Here is a 27,172-nt window from a genome sequence, read left to right on the forward strand (position 1 = left end):
GTGGAGTCGAGAGATTAAAAAAATAATAATCTTTTCAGGTCATCCTTAGTGAATGAAAAATAGTGAAAGCCCTTTTCTCCTTCTTGGCATATTCCTTTTAAGCTACAGTAATGTTTTTGAAAATATAACAACGCATAAGAGGGTTGGTTTGACTGCAGATAATGCAGGCACATAGAAAATCAACCAACCTGCCTTCCCTGTGGGGAAGGATCTGATGAAATCCAGCAGTGTGGCCCATAGTTCATGAGCTGCTCCTTCTGTAAGAAGAAAATATCCTCCTTTTATCTTTCTTGCTTCATCTGGGATTTTCAGAGTGCAAGTAGGTTAATATTGTATGTGCTTGGGTGTTTTGTTTTTTTTTTTTTTTTTGTATTTCATTGGTATTGGAAGCTTCCTGTTCTCACTTGTTCAGACCACTGAGGCAATGAGGAGGTTTACACAGAGACCGTGTAGCTAGAACTTCAAAACCAGCTGCTGTGTATGAAAAGAGAGTGCTTATTTCAATGACTGTGCTGCTTAATTTAGGATGAAGTGCTCTGGAAATCTGGAAGTCTCATGTGACTGTTGTTAGCTGTGTTTAGGCTTTTAGTTGAAGTGAAGCAATAGCGTGTTTTTGAAGGTTTCACTGTGATCAACCATTCTGACCTTGTCTACAGACTGTCCTGATGCAATTAGCAGTTCCAGAGCATTCACCAGAGGTTTTTGATGACACCTATAAGAGCTGTACTCCGACAGTAAGTGCAGTACTCTAACACTGAGGTGTCCTCAAGTTTGGGAAGGGTGCCATGTGCCTTTTTCTCCTTCCTGTTCCAGTTCTCACCTCTGTTGGACATTAACAGGGTACTTGAAATACTCGTTTATTGAGTAAAAGCCTTCTGTTCTTTGGCCGCTCCGACTTGACTTACTGATTTGTTTAAGGAAAAAAAAGTAAATATTAATTTTTACTTTTTCATCTTTACTTGAAGACTCATATGAGTTTTCCTGCATGTTGTTTGCTCAGTGATGTTACTGTCTAGGTGGTGAAATACTTGTTAACCCACAGATTTGGGGCTCAATCTGTGCAGCTATGGAGGCTATTGACTAGAGTTCCTATTAGCAAAATCTTGGTCTAAGGGAATTCTGAAAGGCAACATAAAGGAAAAGTGATATGTTCTTCATTCTTCACTGTGATTTTCCCATCTCAAAACAAAAAAACAAACCCTCAAGTTGTATGTAACCCTAAACTATTGAAAGTCCTTTGATTATTTAAGATGCCACAACATTGCCTGACTGTAGTAGTAACTAGCTATCAATGTACAGTTACCGGTCCTCAAATGTAACGTATCTAGGGAAATCAATCTGATCACACTTGCTTGGTATGAAGCTCTTTGTGCGCAGGACCCAAGGTGACTGAGTCATCGAGCAGCAGTTTCTCAAGTCAGCTTCTTCTGCTTCTGGACAGGCATCAAAGAAACCCTTTGTGCCAGGTCAGCTGGTCAGAGCCCTGTGACTTCGCTGCTATGGTTGTGGTTCCATCCTCTCATACCTTTACTATATGGATGAAATGTGATTTTTTTTCTCCCAGAGTGAGATGAATGAAGTTAACTGCAAAGGTAATCTTCTGAAAAATAGCATGGTCCATTTATGTGTACATTTTTTGAACTTACACATGAAGGGAGCAAGCTTTAAAAACACTCATATTGTACATTTTTTTCCTGATATTTTCCCCATAATCTCACCTGGGAGTGAAAGAAACTTGCAAGGATTTCCATGAAGCACTTAAACATTGTTGATAGAATTACCAGGTCTCATTGCCTTCTATTTGCAAAATAATTGGTGACAACTCCAGACCCTCAAACTTGCAGTTCCCAAGTTGGATGTTGTTATCCTACAACTACAGGAGGCTGTCTGCCTACGGCTGAGCTATGAACCACTTGTAAGAAGTAACATTCTTTCTCTATGACCAAGAGAACTGTCAGACAGGTTTTGAGCACACAAAGCTTTTCTTCAGTCCTATAAAAACTCCTTTAACAGCGCTCGCTTGTTTGACTAGTGCATGTAAGGCACAGGATCACTCTCCATTTTGATGATAGGGGAATGAAAATCAGTCCAGCAATGTTGGTGTTTGCCCTACTTTTGACTGCAGACAACAAACACGAATGTTACAGTTTGGGTACAGAACCTTTCTGGTGGTAGGCTAAGGCTGGCTTCCTTTGCAATCTCGCTGAGAAGCGTTGTACGTTTTTTACCCAGGTAAATGTTTTAAAGCTTAAAAACTGTCGGAACAAGTAGTAGCATCTGAGAAGCTGTAAATGCATTTACAGTGGAGGCTTGCATGATTAATTTTTTGTATCAATTAGCTTCAGGAATCCTGCCTGAGCAGAACTGGTTAAGCCAGTTGCATTTATAAGAGATGTGTCAAAAGGCCCGGGAAGTCAGATGACAGTACTTCACTGAGAGCAGTAACCGAAGGCAAATCATCTTCCCAGCTATACGGACCGTAAGGCTGACCTTGGCTTTGTGGCCATTGCTCAAAAGGAGCACTTCTCAGGGTTGGTGCATAAAGCAGATGTAAACACCCTGTGTTTGCAACTTTTTTTTTTTCATTTCTCAAGATGGTTCACTCTCAAACTCTTTTAAAAAACTTGACATAAGGAAAGATTGCATCTTCTTTAAGTATCCTTGTCTCCTCCTGTGATCAGTCTTCAGCTGGTCACTCAAAACCTTGCCTATTAAGACTAATGCACACAGAGGAGTCAGCCCCATTGTAGCTGTATCCTAAGATGCATTGCAGTTGTCTTGCCCAAGGAGGAGCCTGAATTAAATTATTTATCTCTGTTGTGTCTCATCCTTTGTCTCAAAACCCATTTTTGAATCAGTGTGTAACCTTTTTTCCCCCTTTCAAATGTGCTGGGTGCATCAATGGAAACAGTTCAATTTAACTTTAACCATATCAATTCCCCTAAGAGCTCAATGGAATTTCGGCATTTTCTTTGAGTACCAATACCACTTAAATCCAGCACATAACAACATGTGAGGCCTTTCAGTTAACAATCTTCACTCACAAATGCAGCTATAAATATTTCTTGAACTCACTTGATGCCCAGAAGTGTTCTGTATTCGGATTTCTAATGGTAGTTCCTTAACATTAAAAAGTAGCTATAGATATTAACCTAGGGATCATCATCTTTCCAAACTTACAAGAGTTTCTGTTCTGAAAGCTATAGTACTTCTTTTCATGGGGAGGGGAGGCTTTTTTTCCTCCCATATGTGTAAGGATTCAAATAAATGAATACTGGGGAGTGACTCTTGCTGTGACACCACCGATGATGAAAACTGTGCCTGCCTTAGACACAGTGGAAAACTACAGTGGTTCATGGATATAAATGTGTGGATAACAAGTTTGTCAGTGCAACGCTTGAAGAGGAGATTGCAGCTGTGCTGTAGGTACAGCAGCAGCATAAGAGCTTTACAGCCAGGCCTTTCAGCACACTTCATTTGTTTTGCCCTTCCTGCTCCAACAAAGTCATTTGAGTCGGGTTGTTCAGCCTTGATGATCACATCATTCCTATCGTACAGATTGGTGTCGGCACATTCCCACCGCCTCCTACCAAAATGTGTTTTTTTGTTGTTGTTGTTGTTTTGGTCACTTTTTTTTTTTTTTTCCTTTTGGGGGCGGGGAATAGGTCTTTTTTGGTACCAGTAATGAAATTTCCCAACTGGGGACACAACAACTTTCTTTTAAGAGTGATGTACTAAAAGAGAGTAAATTGACATGATTTACCAGCTGTGTTTGCCTTTAATTAGATCGTGACTCTAAGTGGGATCAATATTCCTGTCAATCAAAATCAGTTGTACTTAAGAGGCTCACTATGCAGTATATGATAAAGTGAAAATAATCTGGTGAAACAGCTAAATACAGTGCTTGGTGTGTAGGTGATTATATATATGTATTGATTGGACCAACAGTTAAGCTTGTAACAGTACTGGACAAAAAACTCTTACAAACTGATTTGGGTCAGGTGTCATTTAAGTCGATCTTGTTTTGCTTTTTTTTTTTTTTTTTTAAACTGATCTTAACTTTCCTGAATCATTTTTTTGGCTTTAATTTATTAGGTGGAAAAGAGTTGCAGAGCAATGGCACCTAGCAGGAATTACTGAAAGGAATTACTGCAACCTATTCTTGAGCCAGCCAGAGCTCCTGTTGAGAGTAGCGTGCTTTATCCAGACAAAACAAAAGAAAGAAAGAAACAAAACAAACAAACCCACCAGAGAAGTGTGCAGAGATCACTGACTCGTGATATGTGTGGGTTCTCGTGCAGCTCTCGTGCAGGAGCTTTCCAGATGCGTGCAGTGCCATCACGTGCCCAGCTTCCTCTTGCCCTCTGCTGATGGGTGACAGTTGTCTAAAAATACTGAACTTTTCTGAATGTTTATCTTAACTTCTTTTCCCTGTGCTCAGATGGTTTGTTTGAGGCCTTTTGAACAGGAAGTGGTTGGCTCAAGCTGGCTGCTGATTCCTGCAGGAGCTAGATCACAGCTTTGGATAGAGCATTGCCTTCGGCTCACACTGAGTTTGTCTGGGAAGGGATCACTGGAGAAATCACTGGGACTGATGCCTACAGCTGCTAGTGGTGCAGGGCTTGCATTTAGACCTGATTCACACTTTAAAGTGCTCTTTTCTACAAACTGTCTACTGCATTTTTTCCTGTTCCATGGTAGAAGTCCGGGAGTGTGAGTGAGTCACTTCCTGTGCTCTCCTCCTCTGGGCTCGTTCCTACTTGTCAGCTGTCAGAAAGGCAGGATTTAGATCTGTCACGATGTGACTGAGTTCCTTGTTTTTTTTTTTTTTTTTTTTTTTTAAACAAGGAAACAAATGCAATTGTATTGGAAGAAGGCATAGCTCTCCTTGTTAGTCTGAAACTAACCTATGCTCCTCTTGTTGCAGTCTCTAGAAATAGAGGTGTAACTCTAATTTTCCTGCTAAAGGATTATACCCCAAAACTTGCATGCTGCCTTTAACGCAGTGCTATTTTATGTTTTTCTTTCTCATCTAGTTCAAAACATTGTTTGTATTGTAATCATATGTAAAGGGAATCTAGTTTTTGTGGAATTAAATAAAAATAAGTAAAGGGAGCCCTTGGCCATGTTGCTGTATACAGAGCGTGTTGTTGCTCTTGTCCTGACTTGAAAATTACCTGCCTCAAACAAATCTAATATTAAACAGAGTAATAGCTTCCATCCATAGTAAATGAAAGGGTAATTTAATCCTACAGAAGAATGATTGTTCCAGAGTATTTTAATAATAAAAGAACGTAACATGACCTACCCTAGCATCATAATCTAGCAAACAGTCTAGCTGCCAAAGTGCTGCTTTTGATGCTCCTGGAACCTCCTCCCTTATGTTGTTGAAATGTGAAAGGACAGAAAAATTGTTAAGATCATGAGGCTAATAGAAAATAATAGGCCTTGAGAAACAGTTGAACAGTTATGACAAGATCCAAAGTGTTTTTTGAAAGGAAGTGAGTTTTTATTTTTTTTCCCTTTGCAGTTTTAAAACCTTTGTTTTAGTTTTATCAGTATTTAGAGTTCCTTAGAAACTGTATTGGTCAAAAGCCCAGGAAGCTTGAGAGATCCTAAATAAGTGTAACATGGTCTGTGAGGATAGGTATTGGAATAAAGATACTAAATAGATAGAAATACAAGCTTTGTTGGTTATTGCAGTGGAAATGCCCACTGCTAGTCTCTACCAAAAGGTCTATTTTAACTCTAGCGTTGAGTTTTAAGGGAAATACAGTAAGCTTTAAATTGGCCTGTGAGATCATAAAATGTGTCTGTCTTAATTGAAACAGTTATTTTGTAGCCCAAATTGATGCTTAGCAGTAGATGGAATAAATTCACATGGCACAAGATTATTTTTAAATATAAGAAGCATTTCGTGGAAAAATGTCTGCGTTTTGAAGACGAAGTACGTAGCTCTTCGTACCTTCCAGAAAGTCTGTTACATAGGTGGAAGTTCATTCTCCTTTGTTACTAAATGAGAATCCAACATGTAGCTGGCATCTGTGAGTCTGATAGAGCTTAAACACATGTAACCACTAAAGTTTTTTTCAGCATAGTAACCCTGGAACAAAAGCAGAGTTATGTAAAGGAAGAGCCTGGAAATACTGGCACGTTTTTGAACATTGCATCAGAGATGCATTTGGCAAGACATGACTGTGAAGCAAAGTTGGAGATAAATCCTTAAAAGCAGGTGTGTTAGCCTCTCAATATTGTGGGAAAACTGTCTGTCCTAACAGGAGACTGGAACTTGCATTGCTAAAATGTAAAATTAATTGGGAAAGCTTTAGTAGACTTCAATATGTTTTTTCTCTGTTAAACAGAAGCAAGCTCCCAAGAAACCTAATCCAAAGGCTTTCTTTGTTTCTGTTCCCATTTACACACTTAAAGCTTCATCTAAAATTAAAGAATGGGGGTGGGGAGAGATGAAGGTTTTGAAAAGTTTAAGTCTTTCCATGCTCACTAGCAAAAACAAATAAAGCTGATGTTCTCTGGCTGTGCAAAGTGAATGGAGATACTGTATGGGTGTTACTGGAAACCTGGAAGGTACACGTCAGGATTTAAAAACAAAACAACAAAAAAGTACTTTTTCCTTAATTGTCTTTCTGAAGGAAGGTTGGGAGAGTATTTCCTCAAATTTTACATTCTTATTCCCCCTCTCTCTCTGAGGACACTTACCTAATTTTATTTTTATCTATCTGATTCTATTTTTTTCTATGTCGTTCCTTTACATGTATTTTGTACCTCTTAGTAACTTCCACATCAGATTTTTTTTTTTTTTTTTTTTGCTGTATTGTGAAGCTCTCTTTAGCATGACAACGTTCAGTGGAAATAGTCATGAATACTGAAGACTGCAAATAGCCAATGATTTAAGATAGGTTAGAAAGTATGTTGCCTTCCTTCATGTACTTTATTTATACTAGGGGTATACTCTTAAAAATCTCTTCTCATCAAAACTAAACCTTAAGTTATAAACAAACAACAAAGAGGAAAATTTACATGTTAATATTTTCTGTAGAGTTGAATGAAGAAGGTGTAGGAGTCTTCCAATCCAAATGGATGATGAAAGATATTATGAAGCATGCAATCAATGTGAGTGCAAAAGAAGTTTTTATTAAGCGTGTAAGAAATTGGCACCAGGAACTGCTTCCAGGGTAATTTCAGGGATTAGATAGCAAGGATGTACAAAAACCACCTGAAGTGGCTTTAGTGCCTTCCTTTTCTGCCCTTTCTTAAGGACAGGCAAGTATAAAACTCAAAAAGATTAGAGATCCCTTTAGAGATGCACAAATCCTGATGAGGAAGCAGAATAGAAATTAGTGAGAGGATTTGAAAAGAGGGGCAGGGGGCGGAGTATGGTTAAAAGTATAAAGTGAAGTGCCATTTTTCACACTAATTTGGTGTATATACTGAAGTCATACACTGAACTAGGACCTGCACATACTCAGCTGCGTAGACAGCTGGCTGTGAGGATAAATAGTAATTGCGTGCTGATGTGGATATTAGAACAGCATAGCAATGTGAGTTGCTGTGCATCACGAAGTAGATGGCATTCTTGGGTCACTTTTATGCTGCCTTGAAGACTGCAAGTATTTGAGGCCATATTAAAGAACTTGAAAAATGTCATGCTCCTCTGTCTCCTTTCCTGCATTCTAGAGTTAACCTGGTGCTTTGGCCATTTCAGAATTGTCAGCATTGTCAGCATAAAAATGACACAGGTTGAAGAATACCTCTTTTTTTTTTTTCCCCTGTTTTGTTCAGATAGTTCCTAAATAGTCACTCTGAAGAGTGTGTAATTTGAAACGAGATAGGAAAGATAAATTTTCTTCTGCAACACCAGCACATCAGCACTAATGTGAAATGTCAGAGGAAAAAGTTGCTGACGGATGACTGGCAAGGGCATGGTGCTGAGGCTATACAGAAAATTGAGCTGGAGAGATTAGTGAGCAGATATAGTTTATGTAAAATTATGGTTTTACATAAATTCCATATTCAGTGTAATCCCAATCCCTAGAAGTGAAATTTAAGGGATATACTAAAAAGATGCTGGTAGGGTTTTATTTTGGCAGCTGTTCATCCAGGAAAAAAAAAATAACCCAAAAACACTTAGCTTGTGTGCTCTTGCTCAAGCATTTATCAGATGCTTGCGCTGCTGGAAGACCTTCTAGGAGATGTTTCCACTTGTTTAGTACTGTAGGGTATCAGATGGTATCAGTATGCAGGGAAACTGTGCATGTTTGTATATGCAAATTGAATTACATCCTTTTCCATGTTCTAAGTACTAGGGGTTTTTTGGTTACTGTGACTCATTGGAGTCGCTTGTAAGAGTGTGCCTCACAATCTGATTACAGATACCACATTTGACAACAAGGAGCTGTTGTTAAACCACATGGTTTGTCAGTATGCTTTGTCTCTTCTAGATAGTCCTTCACATATAGGTAACTGTTCTAGATTCCTTCCCCATTTTTTATTACAAGGCATGTGACTCTGTATGATCAAAAAAGTACTTATTCACATTTAGCACAAATGAAATGTGAACCCTGAGGGTGAAAACCATCTGATACATACAGCGTGTTGCATGATTAGAGGTGACAGACTCCTAAACAGTGAACTGTTACTCTTTCTTGGAAGACCTAAACTGGCCTGTCTAGACTTAAATGTTCTTTAACCCAACGCGTCTGTTGCTCAAAATATGATACTATGAAAATACATATACATAAAAATTGTAGAAGTGGTCCAGTGGATGGAGCATGGGACTGCAGTGTAGGGCACGTAGCTTCTAGTAGAGTGAAACTCTCTTTACTGTTAACCTGTTCGAAGATGTGTGCGTTACTTCATTCATTTTACTTCAGTGTGATTTTTGTGGGACTAAAGCTGCAAGCCCAAATTCTCTATCATCTGTAGTAAGTAGAGAGAAGCTTTTCCAGGGGATAAGGGGGTAATTTCAGAGCACTTAAAATGATGCCTAAAAATAGGTAGTGTGAGCGTCTCCTCATGTGAACTGGCTGTAGTCTCTTACCCTTACTTCACTTAAGCATTCCTAATGTGTTAAGTATAGAAGAGGAAAATACTGTGGTACTGAAGATGAGAAGGATACCCTGGTAGAAAATCAATTCTTTTTCAGTTAAGCTCCATCATATTGTTATCTTCTGCTCCGGTATTCTTTCTATAACTTAAGAGGATTAAAAATGTGTACAGATAGGTAAAGCAAGTAGACCTGATGGCGCTTGAACCATTAATGAATTGTACAACTTGCCAGATCACTTTGGTAAAATCTGCAGGTTGGGTGTGAAACTTGAATATCTCTGTCAGACCCATAACTAATAAACTGATTGCATTTCAAACCAGTTCTGTACTCTTTTGGAGTTATATAATAATCTCTGAGATTATATATATATATATATAATTATATATATAATTATATAACATATTATATATATATATATATTATATCCTTTAAATATTAAACTTTCAAATAATTCCTTGATCTCAACAATCTGTATTCCTTCTCTTGAATTCTGAAGGATGTTCTCAATCAGATCTTTGCCTGAGGTGTTGGTGTCCTTAAGATCCCTTTGATTCCTGGAGTTGTATTACGTACATAGGAGCCTCCATTAAAATAGACGTTTTATGGTTTAGTATCATGTCAAGAATCTAATCTTAGTTTCCGGCCCCAAGATTGTCGCAGGTTTCATGATCTGCTACTTTCAGCTGATCTTCTGAAAGAGGTCCTGTTGCTTGCTCCTCTTCCTGGACAAGGTTTCTGTTTGTGCCAGTACGCACAGTCACGTTGCCCCGCAGCAACAAAGACCCAGAATTTACCAGAGTAGCCAAACTAATCCAGCAAAAGATGAGTTTTTAGCAGTGTAATTTCCCTAAGTTAATTTAGTGTGCAGTCACACATCTGCCTACAGTGACACAAAGAGATGGTGAGAGAGGCCAGAAGGGCAGGGAGGGCAGTTATGTGCTGTGCGCGTACCATCTTAGATCGATCTGGTAAACACGCTGTAAGTAACAGGCAAGAGATTGCAGATGGACCTGCAGTAGAAAGCTGTGAAGCAACAGATGGGGAGCGCTGAAGCGGTATTTTGGTACCAATCAGACTTGAAAGCCAGGAAAAAACAATTTTCTGTTTGCTTCTGCAATCCTGGTCTGGTTCCTATCATGTCAACTGGAAGAGGCAGGAATTCCAGTGGAAAACACATGTAATTAAAGCTTGTGCATAAGTTGTCTGAGTAGCCTCAGGGACTCTTTTAATGGTGGCACCCTAAAAATAAAGACTGCTCCCGAACATCAGTGTCATCTGTGGTAACTGATTGGAGTTACCGTGTACTTTGTTTTCCACCATACAGAAGTGCCTTCCAATCTCACCAGGCTTCACTTTCTCCCTATATATATATATTTATTTAATTTTAATTTTTTTTTTTTTTTGGAAGCAGAGCTGTTGGAGCTCCTGTTTGTGGACTGACAGATGGCTCTTCCCTTGGTCTAGGAGATGTGTGGTATTGATCCATTTTCAGCATGTGGGAAGAGAAGGATTTACCACAGGAATAGTGTTGGTAGTACGTTACGGTACTTCTCACGGTCTGAAGTTGTTTCTCGTTTAATAGTTTTAACTTTACACAAATGCCTTCTGATAGGGGTGACGAGCTAGCTTGGGACAAAAAGCATGAGGACTGGGGCTGTGGTGCTTGGTGCTCTGCCACCCTTGTGGCACTGACGCAAATGCCTGGGGCAGGAACGAAGCCGAGGTTCCTCGCTCGGGCGGGGCGTTCCTGGGGCAGCATTAGGGCATCATTCCTGCTGAATAACACCCTAATGAATTAGAGGACGAGGCTTCTCCCCGTCCCCGCGCCGCAGGCCTGGCCGGGCGAGGCGGAGCGAAGCGCCGGGGCTCGGGGCGGAGCGGGGCGGCCCACGGGGCCGTGCGGGCCCGGGCGGCGCCGCGGCGGGGAGCCAGGGCCCGCCGAGCTCCCCGGGCATGGGGCTGCGGCGGCGCTGCCGGTGAAGGAGGGCGGCTTTCATGGTGAGCGGGGCCGGGGGGCTGCGGTCGGGCAACGCGCGGCTGCCGGCGCCGGGGAACCGCCTGGTGGAGGCGGCGAGCCCCGGAGCCGGGCTGCGCCCCTCCGGCCTCGGCTTCCCCGCTCGCCCCCTGCCCCGCGGCCAAAAGGCGGCCACGGAACCGGGGGGACCCGCGGCCGAGCAGGCCCAGCGCGGCCCGGCGGGGGCGGCCCGGGGACCCGCGGCGGGCAGCGAAATGGCGGGGCCGGCGTCCCGGCTGCTCGGGGCCGAGCCGCGGGGGGGGTCGCTGGGTTTGTGCTCGTGGCGGGGCTTCTGCCCGCCGGGAGAGCCCCCGGAGCCCGGCTGGGGAGGAGCAGGCCTGGCAGGCAAGCCCCGGTGAGCACGGAGGTAAGGATGTGCTCCGCATCGGAGGTGTGAGCGCTGCTTCCTGAAGGGAGCCTGAAGTTAATGTAGGTAAGCGAGCCCTAGCTGTAGTTTAGGATGTAAATATCTGCTGTGTTATTTGTCATCGTAGGGGATTCGAGTCTGGTTTAAAGACAAAAAGCTTCAAATGAGCTATTGTGTGCCCATTGCGGTATGCTGAGCCGTGCAAATAGTTCTGTGTGCTCCATCAGCAGATACTTGCGAGTTTGGGGAGGCTTCAGTCCCTTTCAGAGCTGTAGCACACAATGCGATGCTCAAATTGGCATTCCCTTCCTACCGAAATAAGATCATTTTGAAGTGCTTTTGTTCCCTCTGAGTCTTTTCTTTTTTTTTTCCCCTTCCTAATTCATACACAGCCTTGTCACCGATCTGTCACCAAAGGACATTTTTATTATGTTTAGCTACTACTGAAAATACTACAAAGGACTCATATGGCTAATCTGATCGAAGTGCCACTCCCATTTTGTGTGCCGGTCTGGCTGCTTTGCTGTAGGGTGATGCTGAGTAAAGCGCATCAGTGAATGCTTGCTGAAACGTGGGATTGGCTTCTGCTACTTTAAGAGCTCTGAATAACTGCACTAATACCTCACTGTTGTAACTGGCCGCCCATGCTCTGAAATATTCTAAAATAAAACATTCTTTGGTCAAGAAATTCCTGAAGGGATGATATTCGTAATGCTGGGCTGGGAAAGTTTGTGCCTAGGCGAATGAGATTTCCAAATTCTACTGAATGAAATGAAATCCCCATTGCAGTTTTTTTTGCACCTTCCAAAAGCAGTTCTGCTCTGTAGTTGGCTTTCAGCGAAATAGGACCCTGAGAATAATTTTCTTAAGCAAAAATCAAGCAGCTTTTGTGGAACTTCTGTAATAAGCGTTGGGTGCTTGCGCTTTAATGTCAAGCTCTATGATGCTCTATGGTGATCAATATGGGATGATTTCTGTGTAGTTGCAGTTTCTTGTGGATGTCAGCTGTTTTTTCTGTCACTAGTAGCGTCTCAAAGGAGTAAAACCATTAGATTTGAGAACAAGGTTCACCTCGTGTCGGGAAGCAGTAATGTAGGTTAATATTTGACTAGGTTAATTCGTGAAAAATAGCTACATCCTAATAGAAACTAGGAGAAAAATAGGCATTTGCTTCATTGCCCTAAGTGCAGTGGATGTGCTCTGTGGTTCGTGGGTCAGCAGAGGCACGTAATGAGGGTACACTCATGAGCTGGTCACCATCAGCTGCCTTCAAGGAGCTATTAAAGCAGGGACAGTGCCTTAGCGTTCGGAATATGCTGTCACAAAAGCTTTTCTGCTATATCTCTTCGCTTATTTTCTCAATAGATTTTTTAATAGCTTCATCAGTATGAGCTCTCTCCCTTTAATGGTCAAAGCTAAACGCTATTCGGTAGTTTAAATACATTTTTCTTGGTTCTTTTCCTGGTTTTCAAGCTGATGTCATGCATTACCTGGTATTAACGAGCGAGGCATTCCAAATTCATGACAGTGTTTCCCGTCACAGCAATGCAGGCATCACAGGATTGATTGCTGGGACAGAACCCTGGTAGCAAACAAGGGAAAAGTGTTTCTGTGTCCCAGGAGCTTCACTCAACTGCTCCTTTGAATCCCTCAGAACTAGCTAGATCAGGAATTGAATGGGGCAGCATTACCATGGAATAATTTGAGTGGCTCTGTGTTCATGTGTGTGTTTTTTGTGTGTCCTTTAAGGAGGAGAAGGCCTTTATATTAGTGGTAGGCATCCTGTTTTGGTTTGAGTAATCCAGGCTGTTCTGGTTTTTGTTAGCGGGTTGGATCTTTTGCCCAAAGATTTTTTTAAATTATTTTTTACATCTTTGGTAGGCTAGGTTGACAAAGAAATCAGTACTGTTTGAGGAACTGTTTGCGCTAACAGGAAAAAGGGGAGGAAGAGACCGTGTTTGGGACACTGTGCATAGTGCTCAGTTGCAGTGCTGAGTTTTCAGAGTATTGTGCATGTGTTTTCTTTTTTATGTAATATGGTATAAACAAGCTGTACAGCAAAGCAGGCATTTTTTGGAAGTGACAGAACTAATGATAAAGTTTAAAGTATCTATGATACACATTTTATTTTTCTGTAGGACTCTTTGGCCATCTTTGTTCCTGTACTTAGTGCTTGCTGTAGTGTTTCACACTTTGGGATAGAAGGGAGCTGTGTAAAGGTTGTTTCATTCCATTAGATCGTGGGTTTTCTGCATTTTCTTCCAAAACGGTGTTTGCAGGAAAAAATTGTATGGTATGTGTTACCCTAGTCCTCAAATGTTGATTGCAGTGACATTGATTCAGCGTGGAGGGACCTCTTGGAGGTCTGAGGCCCCTCTCAGACCAGAGCCTGCTTAGATCAGGACCCCAGGGCCCTCATCCACCTGAATTTTGAATGCCTTCTAGGTTGGAGGTTCTACCTCATTTCTGGGAACTTGTAGCAGTTGTTGTCTTCATGTTGTAAATCCAAACACCTCAGAGACCTTGTAACATCTTTACCACCCTGCTGTTTCTGCCTGGAAATCCCTGTGAAGAAGGGATTTCCAGGCAGAAACTCTGAAGGCTGCACAAGACCAGTTCCTTCAGCTTCAATTCAGGTGTTGTCCTAGCATCAGGGTGCCTCTTTGCTAGACTTGCTGTGGTGTGCCAGTGTCTGTATTATAAACACAAGTTAGTGTTATGCTCTGTTATGATTTAGGGTTGTCATACTTCAGGGCATTATAAGAGGGCTCTTTTTGACCATAATTTTAACCATTTTTGCTGTCACCGACCTTTTGCATCTGAAAATAGCGTGGGTAGGAGAAATCTTACAATGAGACTTTAAAACTCCAGCAGTTTTGGCTTCAATTTCAAAACCACGTAAATAAAAATATTTTAGATAGGTCTTATTTTATACCTCAGATGGTTCGTGCTATTTCAAAAGCTCATACTTAGCAGTATTTTATTAGTGCAGGCTTCCAGCCAGAGGAATGTGAGATGCTTGTATGAGTAGAAGTAATGAAAGAAAACATGGAAACTCATTCCTACACTTAAATTTTACCATTGTTTTCAGTTCTGAGGTGATGCTAGCTGAAAAGCTTAAAAGGGACTGCAGTTGGGCAGAAATTTGAAAGCAATATCTTGATGACTCTTACAGACCCTGTGTAAAATCTCCTGTGCCGCACTGTGGTGTCCTCCACTCTTGTAACTTGTCTCCTCTTTTGCTTCTATAGGAATATGAAGAAAAAACTGGTCGAGCTCACAGACCACTCTCTCCTAAGCAGAATGTGAGGAAGAATCTTGATTTTGAACCACTCTCCACTACAGCACTTATTTTAGAGGACAGACCAGCGTAAGTTTTGGGAAGCACCTCAGTGAGGGTCCCTTTAAAATGAGGCTAGCAAAGCTTTTCTTACTGTATTTGATCACTTTAATTCACACAAGTGATTTTAATTTTAAAAACATTTTTTTTTTCAGGCTAGTGTATGTGCAAGTGGAGTAATTATGAGGAAAATTATTCAAACAAAAGTAGTGTTATTTTGTAGTAAAAGCTGTGCCATTTAGTGGAAGATGATAATTAGGAGAGCAGAGCTTTAGTTTTGAGTAATTCTAGCTTCCGAACATGAGTAAGGGATTTTTCTTTTCCCTGAGAGAACATAAAGATAAAAATGAAGCTGGTATATGCTAAAGAAATTTAGAAGCAAGGATATGGTGTCCTGTTTGCACAGAGAAAGACCAAACCCGCATAAATAATGAAAGAATATAATGATTGTTCTGCAGTGGGATCAGCATCATGTTATAAAGGTTGACAAGTACCTGAGAAGTTGCTTGCTGCTGTTACTGCAAAGAGACTCTGGTCTTTGCAGACCAAACCCCAGAAGATTAGTTTACCGTGGTTTACTAAATTTCACAAGTTCAGTCATATTTAGACAATTCATGAACGATACACATTTTTCCAGACGTGTTGTCTGCATTTTTAACATTGCTGTGCATTGGTAGAAAGAACTGTGCTATGCCAGTTCTTTGTACCAATTTTTGCTTTCATCAACAAATGTGTATGAAGAATGCTCATATCAAACTAGTTTAGTGTAGGGTCATTTAAGACCTTTTTTGGCTGGTAGGCTACATGCCAAGACTTCTTGGAACATCTAGAACAACCTAAGTGATTATTTGTTATAGCAGGTTTTCTTGTGTACAGCTGGAAACAATATGTACTAGCTTACTTGTTTTATTTAAAACCTGTCTCTTAAAATCATTCTCTATGTGCGATGCTTTGAGACATACAGCGTTCAGCTAGACTGAATTAATGCTATGTGACAGGACAGCATTCAGATTCTGTGTTTTTTCCCCAGTGTTGTTAAGCTGAGGAGCTTCTAGCAAAAAAGTTTTAAAAGATTCTAGACAGTTGAATCATCATTCTTTTGTCTAGTGGGGGAAACTGTTCTGAGCAACAGTCATGTCCTTTAATGAATCTGTCTAAAAAAAAAAAAATCTCTCTGAATTGTTTACTTAGTTTACGTTTTTTTTTTTTTTTTTTTTTTTCCAAACCTGTTAGGATTTAAGTAATTTATTGTTGATCTTCTGCAACAAAAGAAAATTTAAGATTTCCAAAAGAAATGCAGCGAGATATTTTGCAAAATGGCTGCTCCTGGTTTCCTACTCACCTGTAGGGTTTAGGTAAAACTTCCAGGGAAAAATCGGTTAATATTATATGGTCTCTCTAGCTTTAACTGGAAAAGGTTGCATCTTAACGGAATCTTAACAGATACATCATCTCACATATATGACAATGTCATTAAGAAATGGAGAATATATGGAATGACTCCAGCTCCGCTTACTGCTGTACAAGTGAGGGCGAGGAGCTAAACCTTCCGGAAAAAAAATGGGGTCTCTGAGATCAGGGAGGAAAAGGAAGCTGGTGTGGCAAGTGATTACTGCATGAGTAAAGAAAATTATGGATGTAGTTCTTAAGCGAGGTACACAGTGAGTGAATAAAGTTTTCTGCTTTTATCTGTAGAGATCAGTTTAAAAATAAAACCACCAGCTTGATACGACTGTTTTCCCTTTATTTATGAAGATTAGTCTGTGGGCTCAGTTGGTTTAATAATAAAAATGCTGAAATTACCAAACAAAAGGAAATTAGTCAGCATATTTTGTGTATAAAAGGAGTCAGTCATAGCTGGTCAGTGTTCTTTCCTTTTCTTCTGCTGACTCTGGCAAAAAAGATATTTCCAAGAATCTGTTGGACTACTTTTTGATCACATATTTTGACATGAGACAGCATTATGCCTTTCTATTAGAAGTGTCTAGAATTATCTTTAGACAGGCATGCCAACTTTAAACGCTGTTTTTTTATTAATTTAAGGAACCTCCCAGCAAAACCAGCAGAAGAAGCTCAGAAACACAGACAACAGTACGAAGAAATGGTGGTTCAAGCAAAAAAAAGAGGTGATGGAATTTCTTGTCTTCAGAGGAGAGCAATGAAGTTGAGGGGTTTTTCTAAACCTGAAATACACTTGTGTCATTCAGTTTTTCTGTAACATGAGAGAAAATCAATCCAGGGAAGAGGGAAAGATAAAAGTAGTTTCATCAAAAAGCCCCTCCTTCATCTGAAAAACATTCCAAGAACCTACCAGGAAAGAATTATTTTTTAAAAGAATTTCTAACTGAAATAATTGCGTAGCATCTGTCTGTAGGTTTAAAAAAATACTAATATATTGAATTAGCCTATCAGTCAAATTAAGAGTAGATTTTTTTAGAGAACTAAAAATCTTTGATAGTTTTGTGTCAGGAACAGTTTGTTGAGGCTGTAGTATGTAATTACATACATTTTGCAGATAGGAAATGTCTTTATTTTATTTGATATTCTGTCTCCCACTTCAGATTTACAACCTTCCTAAGGTTCTTATCTGTCATTGTTTACAAAAGTGTCTAAGTAACATTGTACTGTGCACATCAGGTGGAGCTGACAGTAGTGGTTTCCTGCAGGTATTTTTGACCATCTGAGTTTTCTAATAAAACCAAGCATTGCAATAATGGGAAATTGGAACTCCTGGAAGTTGTGTGTCCAGGGAGAGCTTCTGGAAATATTTTTTTTGCTGCCGGCCAAACCCCTGAGCCGTATGAAACGGTGGGAAGATGATAGGAACTTAAAACTTCCTTGCTTTCTGCAGTTGACATTTTAATAAAAATAGGCCATTTGAACATCATAGATCTACCAGGGAAATTCATCCTCTTCTGTTGTGTGACTCCCATGTCAGTATATCCATATAATGGTTAGTAGCCCAAGGGAGATTATCTGTTCTTTTGTTGCATATATGATAGTTGGTTTGGAAAAAAAAATGGAGTAATGCTCAGGTTAGGCATTGGGCCAAACCTCTGTGCTGTCTTTACTGGATGGGAGTACGTCATTCTGCCCATATAAATACCCAGTAAAACATTTTCCCTATGGCCACTCCTCAGATGAACAACTTGGCAGAGTGATGTGTTGTGTAGAGGTCAGCAAATCAAAGTGTGGAAGCGTTGTTCTCATACAGAGAAAAATGCAAGCCCCCATTTAGACAGACTTAAAAAGAGCTGGTATCAAAGCTGAACGTATTGGGAGACGGTTAGCATGGTCCAGGCACAGCTTCTGTTGGGCTTTAAAGCGGACCCGTCGGGTTGTATGTGTTTTTTCCAAAGACCTTGGTACATGGTGTTCTTCCGTTAGTTTTCCTTGCCACGTCAGTACTTTCCCATATTGTTGATGGTGTGTGCACGTGCACACATTCTGTATTTCCACTGTGATGCTATAAAGAGCGCCTGCCTGCATTTGTTAAATTGCTTGTCTAACAAATTTGCTTGTGGGAAAAAAACAGTAACTGATGATTCAGGAAGAAATACTGAATGGGAATAGGAAAATATAAAATGCATTTAAACTGAACATGAAAAATGTACGGTCTTATTCTGAAAGTTTCCAGTATGTAGATCTGTGATGTAGGACACCAAGATAAACCATATGTTAAAGTTTTAGAATCAGAACAGTCTGCTGTAAATTTGCGTGTATATCAGGTGACTGTACATGGCAATGTAGTCCCGTGTAGCTAACTCTGAATTATTTGTTTCCTGGCTTTATTAAATTGAAAAGGAAATTGTTTTCCCGCAGAGCTTAAAGAAGCCCAGAAGAGAAAGAAACAACTGGAGGAGCGCTGTAAGCTGGAGGACAGCATAGGCAATGCTGTTTTAACTTGGAACAATGAAATCTTGCCCAACTGGGAAACTATGTAAGACAGTATGTTATACTGAGTTTTAATTAAAGCTGTCAAGTCTGTGTCGTAGAAAGAAGTTGTATAATTGTAAATAGAGTCGGAAGCTTTTGTTTGAAAGTCACCTTTGGGCAACTACAAAGAAAATGAACAACATCAGCTGCCTTATTTTGATAAGGTGGCTAAAAGCAATGCAGTTCTAATTAATTGCAATTACTTGTCTTTAATGGAGGTTGAGAGTATTCAGAAACTGACACACTGAGAAGTGGTCTGTGGTAGAAAATGTAAGAGCAGAAAGTGTAATGCTTAAACGCCGTGGGTTTATCAGAAATGAGCTTTCCTTGACTACTTGAGCTTGATGTTTCAGTATCAGATGTGGATTGAAGTATGTGTACGGTACTATTAAGCATCTAATTAGTGGCATACCTACAGAGATAATCAAGTGATGGAAAAGAAGAGTAGTGAAAAAGTTACTGAAAAAAATTGATTACTGAAAGATTTTCTACTAAGACACAGCACATGCAACTGGAAAGTTACTTTCACTCCCCAGGTTTTTCATGGATTTTGCTATTTTGCTAGTCATTTCCAAAAAAAAAAAAAAAAGAAAAGACAAAAGCAACAACAACCCCCCCCATCCCACGTGAGAAAAAACAGCCTAACAACTGAAAACTCCATGTCTTTTATAACTGCAGTTTGCTGGATCGTGGGATTCAGTTGTCCTGAGAACGTGTTAAAAGTATTGATGGAAATCATTGGAAAATTTAATCGAACTGAAACAGTAGATTCCCTGTAAGGAAACTGTAGATTAAAAGCCCATCTATTTGCTGTTTGAAGATGCTTGTTTTTATTGTAAAACTAAGCACACCTTTTCCTGTTACCAGTTTACAAATACAGAAATTACCCAGTGTATTCCACATTTTACATTTTAATTCAGAGTCTGCATTTAGGTAAAAGCATTACTGTGTTCTTTGTCACTCCCAGAAACTTTAATTGGTGCTTCAGTGATAACCTTTTCCTCCTTTGACCTTCTCAGATTGGAAAATGTCAGCCCTAGCCTGTGTTCTGCTAAAATGCCTCTCATGCTCCCTCCTACTGTTGCATCTTGTTATGTTTTGCTGGCGGGTTAAAGCTGCACAGCCGGATAGAAAACTGCACGTCTCATTTGCGCAAGGGGGTGATGAGTGAGGGGAGAGGATAGACCTCTGTAGCTTGTTTCTGTATTTACCTTTACATGGAGCTTTAGGCCTCTCCAGACTTAAGGCTATGCAGTGGCAGAGGTGTGGATCTCTTTTTCGCTCATTTCTGTCCCTTCTGATTCTGGCTTGATCGTGTTGGTGGCAGATTGCAGTTACTGTGACTGTAGTGCTCCTGTCAAAATAAGTCATTGTCTTGGAAGGAATGAAGCTTTCCTTTACAGTTCAAAGCAAAATAGTCCTAAAGAATCGATACACGAGGATCTTGTTTGACTTTTTGGCCCACTGATGTTCGTTTTGGTCTGTATCCCTTCAGCCATGCTAGGAGGGCACACTGATGATTCATCTGACAATGAAATATTTCTTAGGAGAATACATTTTCTTTTAAACAGGTGTTGTTCCCGTAAAGTTCGAGAGTTGTGGTGGCAGGGCATTCCACCGAGCGTGAGAGGCAAAGTCTGGAGCTTGGCAATTGGCAACGAGTTAAACATCACCCATGGTGAGACTGTTGTTTTGACCACTTTGTGCTGTCAAGGGAAATAACAAGGGGATAGTCTTGTATATACTATGAGGTATCAGAACGTGATTTCTGAGCATGAGGTATTAGTTAATTAGGTTTTATTGGTGGTGCTTTTACATGGTTTGTTCAAAAATACTGTATCTTTTAATCTCCTAGTTGTCATAGGGCTGCTGCTGTGAATTGCTTATGATCATTACCATCTCTGTGTCTTGCTTTGATGTTAGGTGGAGATGGTTGGAATTAATGACTCAAGATTTTTTTTTCCTAATTTAGGATTGCTGTTCATTTTGTAATGGCTATGACTATGCATTCTCTTGAATTAGATCAAGATGTTAGGCTTGTGTGAGATTAAAAAACCTCTGGGAAAATCTGTGCTTTTGTTCATGTGTATGTTTGTGAAAACAAATAGCGTGCTGCTTTGGACTACAGGAAAACAGGTCTGAAAGAGCAATTAATTCCATTTGCTTCCAATTAATTATAATATGGAAATGCTGTGGACTGCCTGTCCTCTTGCTGTATTGTGCTGCTTTTCTGTGTTTGTTTTAGTTACCGTAGCTTTAGTTCTTGCATTGAATTTGCTAGGCTTATCCTAGTTATCCATTCAGACTGTAACTTTGAATGTCAGAGCTCTGTAAGTGCTTGAACACAGAACATAATTGGTGCCTAGATTGCCTTTACTTTCCTCTGGCTCGTAAATTACAGGTCAGTGGAACAAGTCTTTCAGAACCATAATCTACTTAAAAATTCAATTAGTGTGTTAGAGGTACTGCTGGTTGTAATGACTGCAGCAACGTTGCTCGTATGGTTACATATGGTACCACGTATGGTAAGTGGATAGAACCCAACAGTGGGCATGCGTGTATGCAAATAGCAGCTTTGGTTTTCTGGTTTTCTTTTTCCAGAACTGTATGATATTTGCCTGGCTCGTGCCAAAGAAAAATGGCGATCACTTAGCACAGGAACGGCTGAAGTAGAATGTGAAGGTATGTTTTTCGTTTTAATAATTTAATAATTTATGCTGTGTTACAAAATACAAGACTTGGTAAAATTGTTCCGTAAATAACAGATTTTAAACAACAAAAAAATTCATCTATAAAGATGAGTCTGGAAAAAAAAAATAAAGCTTTTTGTGGAAGCAAAATGAGCTGTATTCTTAATACATCAAACTTGTTCATTTTTCTTTAAAAACTATCTCCAGATACAGTTCTGGTATTACAGATATTAATTTGTAGGAAAACTAGGAAGGTTTGGGGGCTTATAAATTGGATTGCAACACTAAAATATTTTGCTGCATCTGCAGTTTTGGAATTGAGACTCAAATAGCAGTGGAAAGTTACAGTTTGGTCCCATAGTGCATCTTGGAGTCTGTCTCTGGGGCATGTTTCAGAGAGCAGCAATTTATTTTTGCACATGAAGTGGTTTGAGATTTACTAATTGATTAAAAGAGTTGTATTTTTTGAGTGAGTGTTAAACTGTATATGTAGATGCTTGAAATTTGCCTTTGGTGAGTAATTACACTCTGAGCAGAAAAAGGAGAACTGGTATTTATCAACAGAAAAAAAAATGTTTTTAATTGGAACCCCCCTGCTTTGTTCTCTTGAGATTTGGTTTCCTGCATCTTAAGTGCAACAACATCTAGTACATTTCCAGCTTTATCTTGCACTTTATTTTCTGGGATGTATATCCTCATTGTTATCCTGATTGTTATATGCTAATACTATTTGCAAGTAACAATTCTTTGTTTTTTTGATTCTTCATTGTGTAGCAGTAGGTAGCTCCTTAACATATTTAACCAGGACAGCCAAAGTAGAAATGAAACTTTTGGATCTCTAATGCTTTAGAAATTTACTTTGTGTGAGATCCATTTCAGTTAGAGTGTATTGTGGTGACATTAACTTTAACAACACATACGAAGAGTAAATAAACATGATTTTGGAAAGAGAGCTGATAGTAATAAAGATAGCTGACATCCATCCTATAGATCCCTGTAGATCTTCTGCCCATCATGACCTACCCACAGAGGCATCTACTTCAATAAGCATTAGGAAGCCTCTTTGAAGGCTAAGGGTCATAGGTCAACAGGCTTGCATATGTCTTTTCATATGTCAAAGGATACAAGTGACATCCCTGGCATGTCTTGCCTTGTCTCTTTCTCTTTTCCCTCCTTGCTTTATAATACGGTGTGGGGGGAGAATAGCGTGCAGTGACCTATGTAATAAATGCTGTAATTTTGGCTTTTGTAGATGCTGGATTTTCTGCAGCTGACAGAGAAGCAAGTTTGGAGTTAATAAAACTGGATATCTCAAGAACGTTTCCTAATCTCTGTATATTCCAGCAGGTAAGTAATGTTAACTTTTATCATGAATACTCAGAGAAATTAAGTTTACAAAATCTTGTTCATCCCTGGGTTGAAACAGCCCACTGTGATCAAATCTGAAGGAACAGACCTCTTGAGAGAACAAGTTCCTAGAGCTTTTGGAAGTTTAGAAGAGACTAACTCTAAGGTACTCATTGGGAGGAAGGAAAAAGCAATCTGCTGGCTTATCATTATGTCTTGATTCATCTAATTAAGTTCACACTGGTTTCTGTCTAGGTGATACAGGTTAGTATTTCCTAGTCAGTGAACCAACACTGTTAGGTTGCAAATAAATGGTAAGTGAGAGAGAACACAGCTCAAGCAAGCAAAATTTGGTCACCCTTTTTTTGCTGTTGTTCCATGAAAGGCCAATGTAATTTGTGTGTTTTTGGTGTGCTTTAATTACGCATTTTAAGCAAATATTTTGTCTTTCTATACACAAATTTCAGCATGCTTATTAAAAAATGTAGATTTTGATGAATCAGCATTTTTGGGTTGAAAACTTCTCCCTTTGGAAATTCTCAGCCAGTTATCATACTTCGTGTAAGATATGGCAGCTGTTAATAGTCTACAACATAAAATTCTTTCTGGCTATAGATGTCATGCTGGATACGATCTGTGTGTGTATGTTAGAGCATATTGTTGTTTTAACCATTCTCTTCATGATTGCATTCTGCCTCTAGTCTAATAGACAATGAAGTAGTTCTCATTAGTGCTCTGCCTTCTTGGCACAATTGTCAAAAAGCTACTAAGCTATACTGAGGCTCTTAGGCTTACATGCCTCTTGTACAAGAATATAATGCGTAACTGATGGATTGAATGAACTGTATGCATCTGTAACGTAAAGCTAAAGATTTTTTTTGAAGGAGATGGGGGTGTTCAGAGCTCTAGAGGGAAACAACGCATCTTTAATTGAAAGTAATAGATACTGTCTGTAGCACTGAAGGGTTTTGAACATGTTTGTTACATACTTAGACATATTGTCTTGTTTTTGTTTAATTACAGGGGGGTCCTTACCATGACACGTTGCACAGTATTTTAGGAGCCTATACTTGTTACAGACCTGATGTAGGCTATGTAAGTGAATCATTTTTTCGTGTGGGGTGGGGAGGGAGAACAAGGAGGAGGGAAGAGTGTGTTAATCAGCTGTAGACCAGCATTAAATTATTCTGTGAATAATTATGGGGTTTCTGTGTGCTTATATGCCAATACATGCTTGGGAGGTGTGTGTCATATATAATGGTTCTGCTGCTAAATTTAAACTTTTTAATAGGTTAAGTCATTGGAAAGCTCAAAAGTACATATCTTTAGTGCTTGAAAATTGGTGTTGAAAGAGAAGATGTAGTTAAATTGGTCCTTTGAAGTACACACTGTTCTTAATGGCAGTGTTACTGAGGCTGTTCTGTTGAATTGTGTTTCTTACTCCTCTTGATACGCATTTCTGTGCCTTAGGGTTATGAGCTTCTGGAACTGTCTGTAAAGCAGCATCCATCACAGCCACACGAGCTTCCTCAAAGTATTCAAAGTAGTGATTATGAAAGGACCAAGTGGATTTCAGATACTTTATTTAGTCTGGGGGAGAAAAAAACAAAACAACAACAACAGAAAACTACAGAGCAGGGATGTGTTTAAGAGCTCGTTTATTTGGGAGCTATTGTTTTATAGAAGGCAAATGTAGAAAAATACCATTCCTGTTCTGTGAGTAGCACTGGCTACTTGGCAACATCTGAACGTGACTGCCTGGAAACTAGAAGAAGAGCAGATGAGGTGGTGTGCTTCATTTGGCGTGGAACCTGTTGTTGTGTTAGGAAGGAGCTCGTTCCTCAGGTTTGCAGGAAGGACTGTCACACCTCGGTCCATGTGACCCTGTGATGGCAGCACTACACCCTTAGGGTGGGTGAGTTTTGCCTCGGTTCTGTGCCAATTCCATAATAAGCTTGTGGAAAAATGTAACAATATCATGAGTTTATGGTAAATGAAACACACACTTAATTTAAAATGCTGCTGGTTGTCAAATGAGCCATTGCAGCTCTTCAAATCTACCAGGTTACTGATTGAAAAAGAAACATGGGTAGTCTCTAGTGTCCTAGTACAGCTTTTCAGAGATCAAAACATATATGCCCTATTCCTATGAGAAGAGGGACCAGAAAAAAAAATCTTCATTCAGATCTTCAGAAAGGGCTTCATTCTGCATAGTTGAGAGTGATGTCATCCTGGCCTTTTTTAGGAATTTTACTTGGAGTCTCTGAAAGGAGGCAACGCGGGGATCGTTAGCTTCCGTGCTCTCAGCATTCAATACCAAGTGGTTATGCAGGTTAAAAATTCCTCCCTTTCTGAAAGTTTTGAAAATTCAATAGCTCAGTGAGTGTGTTAAATAGTAGTGATTGCAATGACAAAATGGGGCAGTGTTCTTGAAAGAATACAGTTCTTGTTGAATTGTGATGCTTTTTCTTTCTTCAGGTACAGGGCATGTCATTCATAGCAGCAGTATTGATCTTGAACTTGGATACTGCAGATGCCTTCATTGCTTTTTCTAACCTTTTAAATAAACCCTGTCAGATGGCATTTTTCCGTGTGGACCATGGCCTTGTAAGTATGCAATAAAACTGTAGTCTACATACTGTGGATATGTTGAAAAACAAAACAAAACGAAACATGAGCTCAGTAGCCTGGAAAATGTCTGAATTTATTTTAAGGCAACATGCTTGAACATTTTTTGTTTTTTAAATAGCAGAGGCACACATATTACCCCTCCTCAACAAACAAACAAACCAAACTGGAATTAAAAACTCCCCACCAAGCTTTTGAACAGGCAGGTGAATGAAGTTGTTCAGCTGCTGAGTATTTTATGATGCTCAGAGAATAGTCATGAGAATATTATTGTAGGTGTTCTTGAATTTGAGCACTGTAGATGAAAGCCGAAAACAGCTTAATAGTTTTAACAGTGGTTTGAAGGTGCTTTTTATCCCAAACTAACACATTGCTTAAATAGGCTCCCAAAAGAGCTGGATTTCCCATCTCTTTACTCTGTAGCAGTTACGTTTTCTAGATGGCATGGGGGAAATCAGATGAGCAGACAGCCCTGTCCTCCCCAGTTTTTAGTGAAAGTTGGGTGCCTCATTCACACTCTGTTGTCTGAAATTCTTTGTTAGCATGTATACTGGGCTACTTGTGTACCACAGCAAAGTAAGACTCATCTCCTGAAATACAATTTTAATTTATTTTTGAAGTGTATTTCAAAAAAATTATGCCATTCTGTATTTCCTTTTCACTTATTTACCCATTAATGCTGTAAAAATAGGGTCAGCTTTCTCAAGGGTTTAAATGGGAGAAATAAAGCAGGGGAATGGGTAACATCAACAGTGATCACTTGCATTGGTTAAACAGTGGGACACTAGAGATCCTATTGTAATTTTCTGCTGGAAAAACACGTGTAATTTCTTGTTACAGTTTCTGGGTCTCATCAGTTGTAAATGCCTGTGGGAGATGTACAACAGCTCAGACAGCACTGCTACAAGCTGTATCAATCATCTCCATAACTACTGTTTGAAAAAGGAGGACATGCTCACTCATGCAGTGTGTAAATACAGATCTTTTGAAGCTGGTTTCAGAATTAAATTTTCTAGAATAAGATGTTTATTAGCTGTAACGGTGTTTCTAGTTTCCCCTTGGATAGTGCCCTTTGGTTTTGTTAGCTTAGACAAGCAGAGGCTACGTGATAGAAGAATGCTTGCAGAACAGGAGAGGTGGTGCTACATGGAGGAGTATTAACGTACTGTGAAATTGCAAAGCCATGATTCACACCCCAAGGAAAATTTTGTACCTAGTGGTGAGACAAAGTGAGATGTTTTTGTCTTCCTGTGGTTAATCTTCAGATCTGTTGTGTATGCTGAACTTTTTTGTCAGTTTTACAGCTTAATACTCAAATGCTAATTTGTCTTATATTGATTTTACTTTTTCTATTTTATTGAAGAGGTGCTTTTGGAAATCATAGAAATTTATTCTGATTTCACTTGATTTATTTTCTTGGTTAAATTTTTATTCCAACTGGATTTTTTTAATTACTACTAAGTAAATGTCTTATTGTATGTTGATACAATCAAGATAAATACCTGAACCTTTACCGTGTTTCTAATTGAGCTGCCTTCATTTCTATCAACAGATGTGATTGTGGCAGTTATGTGTAAAAATCCCTGCTTTAATGTACTTCTGATATCCTTTAGTAGGACTTCTTTTTACTGTGGTGTTGGCTTGTAAACAGAACATTTTGGAAGTAGGACTGTCTTGCATTACTTGCTTCCTTCTTTATGCCTATGAATCTCACATGATGCTTGGACTTCGTGTATTTAAAAATACATATTGGGAAGTTTTCAGTTGTAGAGTTCTCTAAAGT

At 39.6% G+C, this 27,172-nt stretch overlaps 1 protein-coding gene across 3 annotated transcripts in view; it reads left to right on the forward strand.

Annotated features, from left to right (window-relative positions):
* TBC1D14 (TBC1 domain family member 14) overlaps positions 1–27,172 on the forward strand; it is a 64,930-nt gene that overhangs the window by 22,040 nt on the left and 15,718 nt on the right. For 2 of the 3 annotated variants that reach the window (XM_082760373.1, XM_082760374.1), the window contains 8 exons: positions 14,700–14,818; positions 16,832–16,914; positions 18,611–18,728; positions 20,296–20,402; positions 21,326–21,406; positions 22,667–22,761; positions 23,785–23,856; positions 25,240–25,368. In XM_082760373.1, coding sequence (XP_082616499.1) covers positions 14,700–14,818; positions 16,832–16,914; positions 18,611–18,728; positions 20,296–20,402; positions 21,326–21,406; positions 22,667–22,761; positions 23,785–23,856; positions 25,240–25,368 — 804 coding nt within the window. Of the gene's footprint in view, positions 1–10,964; positions 11,066–14,699; positions 14,819–16,831; positions 16,915–18,610; positions 18,729–20,295; positions 20,403–21,325; positions 21,407–22,666; positions 22,762–23,784; positions 23,857–25,239; positions 25,369–27,172 lie in introns of those variants that run through there. The other variant, XM_082760375.1, reaches the window with a different exon arrangement.

Source organism: Aythya marila (genome assembly GCF_965140915.1).
Source record: "Aythya marila genome assembly, chromosome: 4".
Classification (NCBI taxonomy): domain Eukaryota; kingdom Metazoa; phylum Chordata; class Aves; order Anseriformes; family Anatidae; genus Aythya; species Aythya marila.